Source organism: Zingiber officinale, chromosome 6B (assembly GCF_018446385.1).
Source record: "Zingiber officinale cultivar Zhangliang chromosome 6B, Zo_v1.1, whole genome shotgun sequence".
In the NCBI taxonomy this organism is placed as follows: Eukaryota; Viridiplantae; Streptophyta; class Magnoliopsida; order Zingiberales; family Zingiberaceae; genus Zingiber; species Zingiber officinale.
In genome coordinates this window covers 104193799-104208638 of record NC_055996.1, presented here as the reverse complement: position 1 = coordinate 104208638, position 14840 = coordinate 104193799, and the positions used below count along the sequence as shown (strand labels likewise).

General features: G+C 34.5%; 2 protein-coding genes across 3 annotated transcripts; one reads left to right on the top strand and one right to left on the bottom strand.

Moving 5' to 3' along the window:
- Positions 1 to 6584: 6584 nt before the first annotated feature.
- On the top strand, positions 6585 to 7940 carry LOC121991316 (disease resistance RPP8-like protein 3). Its single transcript, XM_042545328.1, has 4 exons — positions 6585 to 6613; positions 6864 to 6985; positions 7066 to 7387; positions 7481 to 7940. Exons 1-4 carry the CDS (start codon positions 6585 to 6587, stop codon positions 7938 to 7940), a joined length of 933 nt encoding a protein of 310 aa, XP_042401262.1.
- Positions 7941 to 10216: 2276 nt separating this feature from the next.
- On the bottom strand, positions 10217 to 14403 carry LOC121988626 (60S ribosomal protein L10a-like). Of its 2 annotated transcripts, none has more exons than XM_042542154.1 (6): positions 14260 to 14403; positions 14020 to 14055; positions 12434 to 12653; positions 11807 to 11972; positions 10894 to 11099; positions 10217 to 10455 (listed from the first exon to the last, which is right to left on the bottom strand). In XM_042542154.1, exons 2-6 carry the CDS (start codon positions 14022 to 14024, stop codon positions 10402 to 10404), a joined length of 651 nt encoding a protein of 216 aa, XP_042398088.1. In that variant the 5' UTR covers positions 14025 to 14055; positions 14260 to 14403; the 3' UTR covers positions 10217 to 10401. The 2 variants fall into 2 exon arrangements, with proteins under 2 accessions (XP_042398088.1, XP_042398089.1); XM_042542155.1 differs by having other exon boundaries at positions 14020 to 14088; positions 14260 to 14306.
- Positions 14404 to 14840: the final 437 nt, after the last annotated feature.

The following is a 14840-nucleotide window of genomic DNA, read 5'->3' as shown; positions in this document are numbered from 1 at the left end:
GAGGGTCCAAATCACACACAAACACAATAGGGTCATAATAGTTGGAACGAGGATGTCTGCAACTACAGAGTTAATCTATTTACACATCCTACTATTATCCTGCCTAAATTTATGTATGAAAAGTGCATAATTTAACTTAAAACCAAATACACAGAGGCAGAAAACTAACTCTGATACCAATTCTTGGGTGCTACTCGGAATTCCATTATATTCCCCTGTACAAAAATTTGTACAAGCACAGAACTTTTCCTAGCAACCCATGTGCTTTTCCGGAGTTAAACTTGAATTGCAAACGAAACTTAACATTATTAATCCAAATTCAACCCATGTGTTCATCAGAAGTTAAATCATATTACAGAAGTTGATTAAATATCTATTTCAATGATTGACTTCCAAGTCGTTGGCGAGGCACTCGGCCTTCTTGGGTATGGGATCATTCACCACTTCCTAGATAAAGTCTTTCAAAGAAATTGAATATTTAAACTCCTTATAGTAACCTTAGGTTTAACTACATAGACCTCAATCGAAGCACAAAATCGCTAGCCTCTTGTATTGGTATTTCAGGATCCATACAAAGAAATGCTAAACTAGTATGCAGCGAAAACAATTAACTAGTTATACCTTTCTTTGTAGCTTAAAGACCTCTTGATCTCTGCTGTACTCCTCTCCTCTTCTTGGACGTCGTGTAGGCGACGATCTACCAAGACAAAGACACCCGACCTTCTCCTTCCTTTCCAAACTTTCGGCCACCAAAGAATATAAAGTGAAGAGGTGCCTCCTCCTTCTTCTTCTTCTCCTCCAAGCAACCGGCCACCAAATGCTTCTTCTCTTCTTCTTCTCCTTCAAGTCGTGACCACCAAGGTGAGATGGGCACCGACCCTAGAGGGAAGAAAGGGAAGAAGTGGGGCGCCGGTTTAAAGAGAGATAGAGAGAAGAAGAGATCGGCCACCAAAAAGAATAAAAGAGAGAGAACTTTGGTTGTCTTTGGGCACCACCCTCCTCCTCTTTTATATTCTTTGCTAGCGGTAAAAAAGGAAAATTTTAATAAAATTTTCCTTTTATTTCTATTGTGGATGATTTATAAAAAGAAAAAGAAAGATTAAAATCTCTCTTTTAAATCATTGTAAATAGTTATAAAAGGAAAAATAACAAAATTTTGTTTTAAACAAAATCTTCCTTTTATTCCTATAATAGTTGTTTACAAAAAAGGAAAGATTTTAACAAAATTAAAATCTCTCTTTTAAACCATTGTAGATAACCATAAAAGGAAAGATTTTAACAAAATTTTATTTTAAATAAAAACTTCCTTTTCTCTTCTTTTATGGTATGGTCGACCCCTTGCTTGGACACCAAGCAAGACTTGGCCGACCCCTTGCTTGGGCACCAAGAAGGATGTGGTCGACCCCTTTCTTGGGTAGGAAGGATAATCAAAATGGGTGAATGGGAGGCTTTATAGAGGCTACAATAGGGACCTAGAGGAGGAATTGGTTTTGGCCTCCTAATGAGCTTGAGCTTCCTGTGTTCGACCTGAACACCCAACTCAAGTTCATAAATAATAACTCATACCACTAAAGAGTTATTATTGAACTACCGCACCAATCTCATATTACATTATAGGCTCTTTCTGTTGGAGTGTATACTGAAATCCTAAACTTTTGTAAACATTTATTTTGAATAAAGAATCACATTTGGTCAAATTATCTACATTTAGTTGTAGTTGTTCAATTAATTTATATTGTAGATAACATAGTATGTGGTGCCACATACAGAAGATGATGTTAGCAATACCTTATAAATTATAAACAGTAGCTCATGACCAAAATGGAAAGGAACAAACCATTGGAAGGTCATAGTGTAATTAGGAATTAGTTTATCTTGACTATATAATTATACTAGTACACTTAGAGTGTATTGAGTAGGACCATTTGAGGTCGTTTCTTTTATACTGACTTTATAAAGGAACAAATACCTCAGTTATTATGGAAGTGTGTGCTCTTAATCCTAATATAATAACAAGCACATATATTTGATATTTATTTCTTTAATTTATCAATGGATGAGATTTAGTTTGATGAATCAATAAGCCCGATAAGTTGGGAAATGATATCACTTATAGTGTGTGTTGTTGATTATAGAAGGAAACTGTGTCCTAGTAATCTAGGTTGATAATGTCCCCAAGATGAGCTCATAAAGATTGTCATGTTAAACCATGCAGGTGGACTTAGTCCGACATGACGATAAGGTTGAGTGGTACTATTCTTGGATGAAGATATTAATTAAATGAGTTGTCAGTAACTCACTTAATTAGTGGACATTTGACATCTTAAACACAGGGAGACTAACACACTCATAATAAGAAGGAGCCTAAAAATGTAATTTGGGATTGGTGCGGTAGTTCAATAATAGCTCTCTAGTGGAATGAATTATTCTTGATAAAATTAAGTTGTGTGTTCGGGGCGAACACGGGATGCTTAATTTTATCGGGAGACCAAAACCAATTCCTCCTCTCGGTCCCTATCGTAGCCTATTATTTATAGAATACTATATCCACCTATACCCACCTTCGTACCCATGATATAGGGGCCGGCCAAGCTAGCTTGTGGTTCAAGCTAGGGCCGGCCAAGCCTTGATTCATGGGTGGCCGGCCTTAGCTTGAACCCAAGCTTAGGTGGCCGGCCCCCATTAAATTAAAAAGAATTTTAATTTTTAATCTTTATTATGTGGAAGATATAATTTATTACAGAGAATTAAAATTAAAATATCTCTCTTTAAAGGATCTACAAAAGATTAAAAGAAAGAGATTAGATCTCTTTCCTTATTTGTAGATTGGAAAGATATTTTATTTTTTCTCTTTGAAAATTATTCACATGTTGAAAATTAAAATTATATAAATTTCTTTTTATCAACCATGAAGGGATTTTAAAGGGAAATTTTATTTTTTTTAAATTTCCAAAGACAAATAAGGAAGTTTTAATTGTTGATTAAAAATTGTTTTATTTGCTCTCCATGAGGTGGCCGGCCATGATTAATTGATTAAGAAATTTTATTTAATTTTTCTTAATTAATTGTTATCAAGGAAAGTTAAGGAAATTTTATTATAAATAAATTTTCTTATTTGCCAAAGCCAAGGAATATAAAAGAAGGGGTGGGGGTGCCTTCATGGATTACAACCTCTATTATTCTCTCCCTCTTTTCCTTGGTGTTGTGGCCGTCCAACCTCTCTCCCTCTCTTCCTCTTTGTGGTGGCCGAATCCTTCTTCTTGCTTGGAGATCTTGTGGTGGCCGGATACTACTTGGAGAAGAAGAAGAAGAAGGAGAGAAAGCTTGCATCCCTTGGAGCTTGGTTGGTGGTTTTTTCTTCATCCTTGGTGAAGCTCTTTTGTTTTGGCCGAACCTAGCTAGGAGGAGAAGAAGGTGCTTAGGTGGTTTTTCATCTTGGAAGATCGTTGCCCACATAACGTCCGAGGTTAGAAGAGGAATACGATAGAAGATCAAGAGGTTTTTCTAAAAGGTATAACTAGTAATTTTTCTTTCCGCATCATACTAGTTATTTTTGGAAATAATATCAAATACAAGAGGCTTACGATTCTAGTATTTCGAATATATTTTTCGATGTTGTGTTCTTTTGTTTTTTTCTTTTCCTTGTGATTTGATTGTTCTTTTCGGTTAACCTAAAGTTATTTTAGGAAATTAAATATTAGCTTTCCTTAAAAGGTTTTGTCCAGTCGGTGGTGGTTGTTCCCATATCCAAGAAGGTCATGTGCCTTGCCACGTCAGTACTGGGAACCGATTATGGAAATTAATATTTAATGGAATTAATAACTTAAGTGATTTGGATCAAACGTGTAAAGTTTCGCAGGAGATCCAAGTCAAAACCTAAAAGAACAAATAGATTAAGTTTTGGATCAAACGTGTTAAGTTCCGCAGGCGATCCAAAATTTAATTTAAAAGAACACATGGTAGCTAGGAAAAGATTCAGACCTTTGTACAAAATTATTGTACAGTGGAACCTCTAGGTTTTCCGAGTAGCAACCAACACTTTCTTATCATGAGTGGGTTAATCTTCATGTGTTTAAGATATCGAATGCACATTAATTAAATGAGTTACTGACAACTCACTTAATTAACATCTAGCTCCAAGAGTAGTACCACTCAACTTCATTGTCATGTCGGAACTAAGTCCACCTGCAATGTTTACATGACAATCCTTATAAGCTCCTCAAGGGGACATCATCATCCTAATAAATAGGACACAATTTCCTTCTATAATCAACAACACACCATATAAATAATATTATTTCCCAACTTATCGGACCTATTGATTTAACGAATAAATCTCACCCTTTGATAAATTAAAGAAATTCAAGGATCGGACCTATAATGTGAAAGAAAGATTTTAATTTTCGATAAAACTTTCCTTTTGTAACCATATTTTATTTTAAATCTTATCTTTTATAGATATCCATAAAAGGATTTAAAAAAGAGATATTTTAATTTATAAAACATTCCTTTTATAACTATCCACAAAAGAGATTTTAAAAGAGAGATTTTAATTTTGTTTAAAATCTTTCCTTGCTTGGAAAATAAGCATATGGCCGGCCATGTCATAGGAGAAAAGGATGTTTTATTTTTGTTACAAAATTTTTCTTTTTTGCCAAGACCAAGGAATATAAAAGAAAAGGAGAGGGTGCCTCACCCAACAACACATCTTCTATTCCTCTCCTCTCTTCCTTGGTGGTGGTCGGCCCTTTGCTCTTCCTCTTCTCTTCATCTTTGTGGCTGTGGCATCAAGACTTGAAGGTTGGATTGGTGGCCAGTTCATGCTTGGAGAAGAAGGAGGCATTGTTTCCTAGTATCCCTTGGAGCTTGGTTGGTGGCCGAACTTCATCATCTCTTGGAGAAAGTTGGGGGCCGAAACTTAGAAGGAAGAAGAAGGCTTGGGTGGATTCTCGTCTTGGTAGATCGTCGCCCACACGACGTCCGAGATAAGAAGAGGAATACAATAGAAGATCAAGATGTCTATAAGCTATGAAAGGTATAACTAGTTATAAGTTTCCACATCATAACTAGTGCATCCTTTTTGTATAGATCTTGTAAAACCAAACACAAGAGGTTATCGGTTTTTAATTATCATTTTTGTTATCCATTTTATGTTTTCGATTTCATGTTTCGATAATGTGTTTCTATTGAGGTCTCTGTAGTTAAACCTAGTTTACTGTGAGAAGTTTAAATATCCTATTTCTTCGAAAGGCTTTGTCTAGGCAGTGGTGGATGATCTCACACCCAAGAAGGCCTAGTGTCTCGCTATGTTTGACCTGCAAAGTCGATCCTTGAAATAGATATTTAATCAACTTCTGTATTATGTTTTAACTTAGGAAGATCACATCGGTTGAACTTGAAGTAAGAATGTTAAGTTTCGTTCCCAATTCAAGTTTAACTTCTAAAGAAAAATTTTGGACTAATAATGTTAAGCATTGTTTACAATCTAAATTTAACTTTAGTAGAACACATGGGTAGCTAAGATAGTTCTATGCTTGTACAAATTTTTGTACAGGGGAACTAGGACGGTATTCCGAGTAGCAACCAGCACATCTAGCTCCAAGAGTAGTACCACTTAACTTCATTGTCATGTCAGAACTAAGTCCACCTGCAGGGTTTACATGACAATCCTTATAAGCTCCTCAAGGGGACATCATCATCCTAATAAATAGGACACGATTTCCTTCTATAATCAACAACACACCATATAAATAATATTATTTTCTAACTTATCAGGCCTATTGATTTAACGAATAAATCTAACCCTTTGATAAATTAAAGAAATAAATACTAAGTACATGTGCTTGTTATTATATCGGGATTAAGAGTATGCACATCCATAATAACAGAGGTTCTGTTTTTTTATGTAGTCAGTATAAAAGGAACAACCTCAAATGGTCCTACTCTATACACACATAGTGTACTAATGTAATTTTATAGTCAAGATAAATTAGTTCTAAATTACACTACAACCATTCCAATGGTTTGCCTTAATCCATCTTGGTTGTGAGCTTCTATTTATAATTTATAAGGAACTGATAACATGATCTTCTGTGTGACACCACACACCATGTTATCTACAATATAAATTAAATGGACAACTGCATTTAACTAAATGTAGACATTTGACCAATGTGATTCTCATTTTAAAATAAATATTTATACAAAAATCTAGGCTTTTAGTATATATTCTAACCGACGTTGCATTAGTTGCAACGTCAGGAAGATGAAGGGGTGCCCATTCACCTTCATCTTCCTCCATTGAAAGTCAACCATCAAAGCATCGATTGGTAACCGATGTTTTGCTTGCTATTTATGATGACGTCCAAGAGCAATCGGGGGATAAGGGAAGAGGCGACGGTGATCAATGTTGGTCCAGCAAAGGAGAACGTCCGAGATGCTAGGGATTTGGCTCGTGAACCTTGAAGCACTTTTCGGTTACCTGTGATCGTGTTTTGACAACAGCGACTTCCGATGGCTCTTTTTCGATTTCATCGAGAGATCACTGTAAATAGTTATAATTTATTTCTATATATGTTTGATCGATGCGGACAAAGAACCAACATGCTCGAAGGTAAATATTTCTCATTAACAATCGTTTTCCTCATCTTTAACTTTGTTATAACTGCTGCTTCAGTAGCACCGGAAGCAAAGGTAATTTAATGGAGTGTCCTTTTTAACTTTAATTTTTTTAACTTTAATTTTGTTGTTGGTGTTGTTGTTGTTGTAATAAGAGACGTAGCTGTTTCCATGATTTGCATAATTTGAATTGGCCTTTGATTTTTTGCCCAAGATTATATGCTAATAAATCTTTACCTCTGCAGATTTGAACTAGAAGAAGACATTGTCGGTTTTGATGAAGATACGAAATACATCAAAAGGCAAGTGTTCGACATTAGTTTAACAGCTCGCGTTGCCCTTTCGGTTGTTGGTACCGGTGGTTTGGGTAAAACAACGCTGGCTAATAAGATCTACAGGAGCAGAGATGTCAAAAACAAAGCTGGAACATATTTCTCGTGAATTCAGACAAGGAGAAGACCAAATCCTCACAATATCTCAGTGTCACTGAAAATGTCAACGACCATATCTCATTGAACTGTTCTACCACTAAACTACGGTCACTTGTAATTTATCCGAATGAAGGTTTTCAGAGAACGCCGGCAGTTACCACCCCTGGAGCGAAGTTCCTCAGGGTCTTGGATTTGCAAAAACTACCCTTTGAGCACTTACCAAAGGAAATTGGGGACTTGCATCCTGTTAAGGTATCTAAATTTGGAACGATCAAAATTGAAGGAGCTACCTTCATCTATTGGGAACCTCATCCACTTGCAGACTCTCAATATACACGGTACTTAGATTCAACATTTGCCGGATGCATTTTGGAAAATCCGAACACTGAGACATGTATTCCTCACTGAAGAGAATACGTGCATGCCTAAAGGCCTGCAAGGATTCACATAGAGGAAGAAAATTCCAGGATGTTTTCCAACCTGATCTCTCTCTTTATTAGTGAAACAAGGTTGGAAAAGGATGAAGATATTGCAATGCTCGCATCTCTCGCAGACCTTCAGATTCTTCGATTGCGTTCTGATGCATTTGTAGGAAGAGTTTTGGTGTTTCCAAAGGGAGGTTTTCCTCGTCTCCAAGAGATCGAACTGTATAGATTGAGCACCTTGGAGCAGTGGGAAGTGGGAGACGGAGCAATGCCTTTCCTTCGGGAACTAAGACTGTGGAACTGCATAAATATGAGAATGCTATTGCTACCAGAGGGACTTGTAAGATTGACTGAGCTCAATCAAATTGGCATAAGAGGAATGAAAATGATAGCGAGAAGGGTTGACAAGGAATCTGGAGAAGATTATCACAAGATCAAGCATATTCCTTGCATTGAAATAAATTGAATGAAGGAAAGGCTTGCAAGACGCTGGAGGTACATGGTAGCAGACAGATCTACAGCACAAACGGCACACAAGAGTTAGACAACGACTCACTCTGTGTGCTACCATTATATTGGCGTGCATTTTTATACTATGCATTATGTTAAATTCTCAATTTGGAAACAATTAATGCTGATTTTGAATAATGTAAGTTTGTTTAATGTTATATCTGTGATTCTTGGGCCGAGGTAAGCCAAGATATCTATCACTTGCTCAGTGATATCGTGTGTCACGAGATAATTCATTTGTCAATCAAACTCAATCATAGAAAGTGTGATCTTGGATTGACGTGGAAGATAAAGTCAAAATGAGATGGTGATTTAAGTTAAGAAAAGGTGATAGGCGAAAGGGACATCCTTGAACAAGGCTTACCTTTTCACTTAGTACTAAGGTCTCTCAATACAAGGACAGTCTGTCAATGACCGGTCGGGCTTGAGGGACATAAAGGCACCCCAACCCTTTGTGTGTATCCGACCGCTCATTATTCGTCTGGGTTGAAAAGAAGACCGGCCTACTTGAAGGATGGTCGAGAACACATTCGATCAGGTCTTAATAACCCAGCTTTTTATTCAAAATGCAACTTCATATACAATCAATCAAACATGTGGGCTTTACTACTCATTCTCCCACCCTCTATATACAGTAGGTCAGGTAAAAAGGTGACTGGAATTATAGGACTCGATATCCTCAGACCATAGAGCATGCCAAGTAGCTCTTAGAAAAAACTCGACTGGATACAATTTTGCTTTTATTGTAAGTTGGTCATAAATCACAATAATATAAATACAATTAGCTACTAAAAGCTACAAGGATTGGCATAATTGAACTTAATGTCTTACGAAGTATTGGCTACAAGGATTAGCTACTGAAAGCAATAAAGATTGACTACAATTAGTTAGTTATACAAGTTGGAGTTGATTAAAATATATTTTCGGTCAATCATGTTACAAGAAAGATTAAATAGATTGATGATGCAACTATTAAAAAGAAAATAGTTGAACATCTTAATTAGATAAACTTAATTGATATTTTTATAACTAAAACAATAAGATGTATTGTGTTCAAATGATTATTGATAATATTTATTTTTTTATTTGATTATATTTTAATAATATTAAATATTATTTAATTTCATATTTTATTTTGCATGTTTCAAACTCACTAAAAACAGAACAGCAATATGCATTTAAATAATTATAGGTAACATTTATTTTTATTTTATTTTAATTGCACGTGGAAAAAAAGGATAATAGTAAGATGTTATAACAGGCTCTTTTTAATAAAGAGCGACTCAGACAATTAAAATCTCAGGTATTAAAGTTTCCATTGTCATCATGTTTTGAGGGGGTACTTTGGGATGACCAAACCCGATGGTGCAACACGTAGAGATTTGGTTGGCTTCCTTTGACAACTTGTATGTAAATGCATGGCTGAGCTTATCGAATAAAAAAAGTACAATCGGTTGGAATATCTATCTTCCACCTAGAGATGACTGGTCCGTCTCCAAAAACATTTTCTATCAACTAATAGAGTATTTTGCAAAGGTTCAGTTACGGCTAATGTTCTTAGTCTTCATTGAGGAATTTTAGAGCATGATAAACTTACATTTCTACAAGATTGATAAAAGAATAGGTGTATACAAGGATAATAAATTAAGATATCGTAATAATAAAAGACAAATCAATTTGAAGGAAGCAAAATAAAATTGTTTCATTTATTAACAAATAAATGATTTAAAGAATGAAATAGATATTTTAATCTTAACTAACAAGGCATTTGGGCAACCAAATGGACGGATTTGATATACTACAAACTCATCCAACCGATGAATTAATTTTTTTAGAACTTGAAATTTAGGATATAGTATATAAGTTTAAAAATAATTAAAAAAAAAACTAAGTGATACAGCATATCATATCCCATCAAATGGAAACCCTATAGTATATTTATTTAATATTAATAAAAACAGTTAATCAGATTTACCCAGAAGAAAAAACCCTCCTTCCTCCAGATCAATTAATCGAACGAAATCTAAATAATTAAATAAATAAACAATGAACAACATAAGACAGGACACTTGTCATAAGAATCTTATGGCCTACTCAACACTACTAGACTTGAAAATAAGACGTGAATACTTTAGGCAATCACCAGCAACTGAGATTATTTAACCATATTGACTGAAAATAAACCACTGCTGATAATAGGTATTAACTAGGTGAACAACCAAAGAAATTGTGTTAAATGAAACAGCAAATTTATCACGCTTGAATAGCAAATCATTCAAAATCCATGGAATGTTAAGACAGCAACAACATAAAGTTCTAAACTTAGTTCAAGGGGGAAAAGATAATAAATCTTTCATAGCTTCTGCTCATTCATAATGATTGACAAACGAAAAATTTTAAGCCAAGCAAGCTATGAGTTAGAAAATGCGAGATGGTTTCCCCATTGTGCTCTTCAGATACAAGCATCTCACCTGTGAACACAGCAAAGAAAAAGATAAGGCTAAAATTAGAATACCATGTTATCAAAGTACACAAGCATCGATTGCTTTTGGTCAAGTCATATTGAAGACAACGAAGAAGTGTTCGAACAAATGCAAACAGAAAAACAAAGCTTTCGCTGAGTACAAAGATATCATTCATTGTGATTTCATGCTATTGACTGCCAAGGTCAAGCTTTCAAGGAAGGTTAATATATAATACTTTTGAAGACGTGCACCTAAGCAAATTTGAGTGTTAGAATAGATAGAGCAAGTGTATCTTCTCAATTCCCGAGAATCAGATACATTCCATAGGCATCGAACAGAGAATGATTTTGGTGACAAAAAAAATAACTGCTAAAAGAAGCTCTAGATTCTAAAACGTTCTAAGGGGTGTTTAAAACGCAAAATTCAAGGGGAGAGAGAACTCACATTTTGCCAGTTCTTCTTCAGCAACGACACAAGTAAATTCACGCTCATTTGCACATTCTGAAAAATATGCTTCTCCTCCATGGCAACGTTGCCCACGGCAACACCCATACAAAGGACCTTCTTCAGTTGAAATTTTACCATTGCCTTGGTCTCATTGACTTTAGATTCCAAAGTTTCTTGGTGACTAACCAATGTGGGAAATTTCCCTGTAAATTAAGAGTAATTTAGAAGAGATAATAACTCAAAAAAGACACCATAAGAGCAAATGCAGTAACAACAAATACGCATCCCACTGTTGCGAACTAACGTGCAAAAACACGTGTAGAATAAAATTGTAATTCAAACCTTTTAAATTTGAAGTAATAAAAAGTCAAAAGAATCAGAAACAATATGAATAAAAGGGAATGAGGAAACGAGTAGGGAATAGAATCCAAGAACTCTGTTCTAATCTGCGTTAGAGTAATAAAAACAACATATCTGATGGTTAATTCATCAACTTCTTGCCACAATGACTATCATGGAATGCAGTTTCTTATAATATTCAACCAAATGTATCCATTGTGATAATTAAAGCATTTGAACTGAAAATAACTTCAGCGCGTAAATGATATGTAAATGTCAGCCAAAAATATTTTGGTTCAGACTAAGTTAAACCTATTACAAAAAAAAAACATAAACTTAGAAATTCTACTATTTTTTTTAACACATCATTAACTCCTAATCTTTGCACAGATTCATATTTTTTTAAATAGAAGCGAACAACATTCATATGTCACCAATTGATGTGTAATTGATTATTTTCTTGTAGAAGTATAGATGAGATGAACACAATAACCAACCATAGTGAACTGAATCTTTCCTGTCACAGACTAACAAGTCTTAGAATCCATAAAGTTCAAAGAAATATACTTGCCTGCCTTGTTAAGGCCAGGACCAAGAAGACGAGGAATCTGCTTAATGATAGCCTCAGATGCGAGGAAAGCATGATACTTCTTAGCAAGTTTCTTGACAAGCTTCTTATTTTTGTTCATCTTTTTCAAACTTTCAACATCCATGCAATCAAGTCCTATCTTCTCAGCCTGGAAGCGACAAAAGTATTAGATAATAGCACTACATGCTGCAGCAAAATGGAGATGCAACAGAATGTGGTCAGAAGTCAATCCATAATAAATTTGAATGTACAAACTCAAACAAAAAATACTTTGAATACATACAAATAACTAATAATCTTTTGAAATAGGTTCAGATAAATATATCAATCACATTATAAGTACATTTATTAAATTACATTTCGAACAAGCACTTACATAAAATTATGCTGAAAAAGATGGAAAACAAATTCCGGTGCAGGGCATAAATAAACATAAGCCAAAAAAAAAAACTCAAGCATTGCATCCAATATGAATTATAATTTTATTGAAATGACTTATAAAGAAGATTTTAGGTTTCTAAGCATGGTGTTCAGGCAACTAACAATCCAAGTAAAATAAACAAATAGCGTCGAAGAGATAACCATAACAAAATCTTCCAATACAAATACCTCCTCAATATGTTGTGCATCACCCAACATGCAAACTTTCATTTTAGGGCGTGGAATGTGTGGGAGCTTCACAGAACCACTGAATCGCTTATCTTTTTGAGGATCATAATTTTTCAGACCAATTTGCAACTCAATTGTTTCTGTGAAATTGCGCTTCTTCTCTCGAGAATCACCAACAATCTGAGAGATTGCTTCCCTGAGTACATCACTCTGCAACTTGCTGTGTAGTGACATCATTTTTGGAAAAGTTAATAAAAACATGAAAAAATTAAAAATTTAAATGATGATGAAAATTTAAACAGTTAAATCTTTAAATAACCATATATGTATATAAACAACAGAAGAAGGAAACCAGAAACATCATGCGCAACAAGCTAGTGAAGCTTTTAAATGTAATTAAAAAGTGGGCAAACACTAATAAACTATATAGTAAAAACAAGAATTGGGATTGTATGAGCAGGGTGGCAGTTCCGGCAGTATCATGTTAAATGAGTTGTAATTTGATCATGTTATATAATAAATCAAATATGTAAAACAATACAGAACCAGTCACAACTTTTGGGGAATAATTTTATAGATATGAAAGTAGTTATACTTTCTGAAATGTTAAATCAAAATATAAAGTTGCTAAAGTCTTCTATTTAAAATAATAATAATTTAACTGATGAAGGTATCACCCTTTCATTTATTTACATATTCTTAACATCTCATATCATTTCCAAAATTTCTTATTATAATTTATGTTTTTAGCAGGATGATGTTCATGCCAAGTTGATGACCATACAATAGAAGCAAAAGCAAATAAATTAGAGTACATGGTAAATTGAAGTGTAAGAGATTAATTTTAAGTTAATTATTTAGTGTGGTTAAAAGGCATGATATTTGGTTTAGAGAAAATGAAACCCAAAAAAGTTTTGACTTTCATTAAAACAAACATGTACGTTTTAAGTTTGAAAACTCTTAATGAAGGTTTTAAAAATATATATGTGCAAGAAATATGAAATTGCAACCATTGCATAGTCCATAGACTGAGGGGACGGTGATTAAAATAAAATAACATAAATTACAATTATATAAATTTCTGGGTGAAGAGATTAATCAAGATTTTTTAAAATGAAAGAGAGTTCAAATTTCCCACAACTAATGCATATAATACCAAACTTTTCAATACTTGCCAATACCTATACACAAGCATTTCCCCTTATTATTATGTTCTTGATTTCTATATTTCTCTGCATATAGATAAGCCAATAAAGAAATTAAAAGAATAATTGAATATTTATGCATATGCTTATAAATCAACATGCATTCTGGTGAAGCACGGTATGAGGCTTTTTGTAAGAGAATGCTCTTCAGCGATCAGTACACTATTTTCTAAATTAGAACGAATGCCATAACATCAAAGGAACAATCCTCCTAGAGAGTGGAAAGATAGAGAAAGAATGTTAAAAGTGCTATCTTTGGAAGGAATCTGATAGTAGTTTTGGCACCCCAAAGATATAGACATAGAGACACACATGCACACATGTTCCAACAATTCAGAATTCAACATCCAAAAGAGAGCTATAAAACGAAGCTTGAAATACCTCATTTTTCACGTGTACGTCTTCCCCCTTTCAAACCTTCAAAGCATAATACAATGAAGAAATAAGCACCTCCATCAAACAAACAAAAAAAACACATTTTTAAGCAAAAACTTGCAACAAAAAACAGGAACAGAAACAGAATATTGATCCACAACAAAAAGCCAATCACCGATGAGTGCGTTCGAGACCCGATCTAGGAAACGAGTATCATCGAAAGCATGAATCGCTTGGAATACGTACCTTGAGGCGGATGGCAGTACGAGATCGCCGCCGGCCTCCCGAAGTACGCGCGAGCGATAAAAAGGCTGCGGGATTATAAAGACTCGAGTCCCTTGTAAGCCCTAGAATTTCCCAAGTTGGCTACTGGTTACCATTGGATTTTAATCAATCAACGGACACGATTCTTTTCAATAAATATCAATCAACCGTACTGAAACTGGGCCGGGCCTTGAGTTGAGCCGCTTGACTGGAGACTTTTTATACAATCATTTTAGGCACTCAAACTAGGGTAGGAAAGGAGCTGTGCTTGAGCTCGGTTCGACTGATTTATATTGGCTTGAGCTGGTAGAGTTAAGTTCGATATTTAATTATGGGTTTGAGCTTGTGCTCAAAGTTTTTTATTTTTTATTATTTTTAATCAATAAATTAATATATTATATATGATAAATTATGTATTATAAAAATATATATTATTACTATCGTGTTCAGTTTGATACGCCATCGAGCCAATAATAATTAGACTTGAACGCAGTCAACTTTAAGCTCGAGTCGAGTTTTAATTGAACCGTTCACGAGTAGCTCATGAGCAATTTGATTTATTT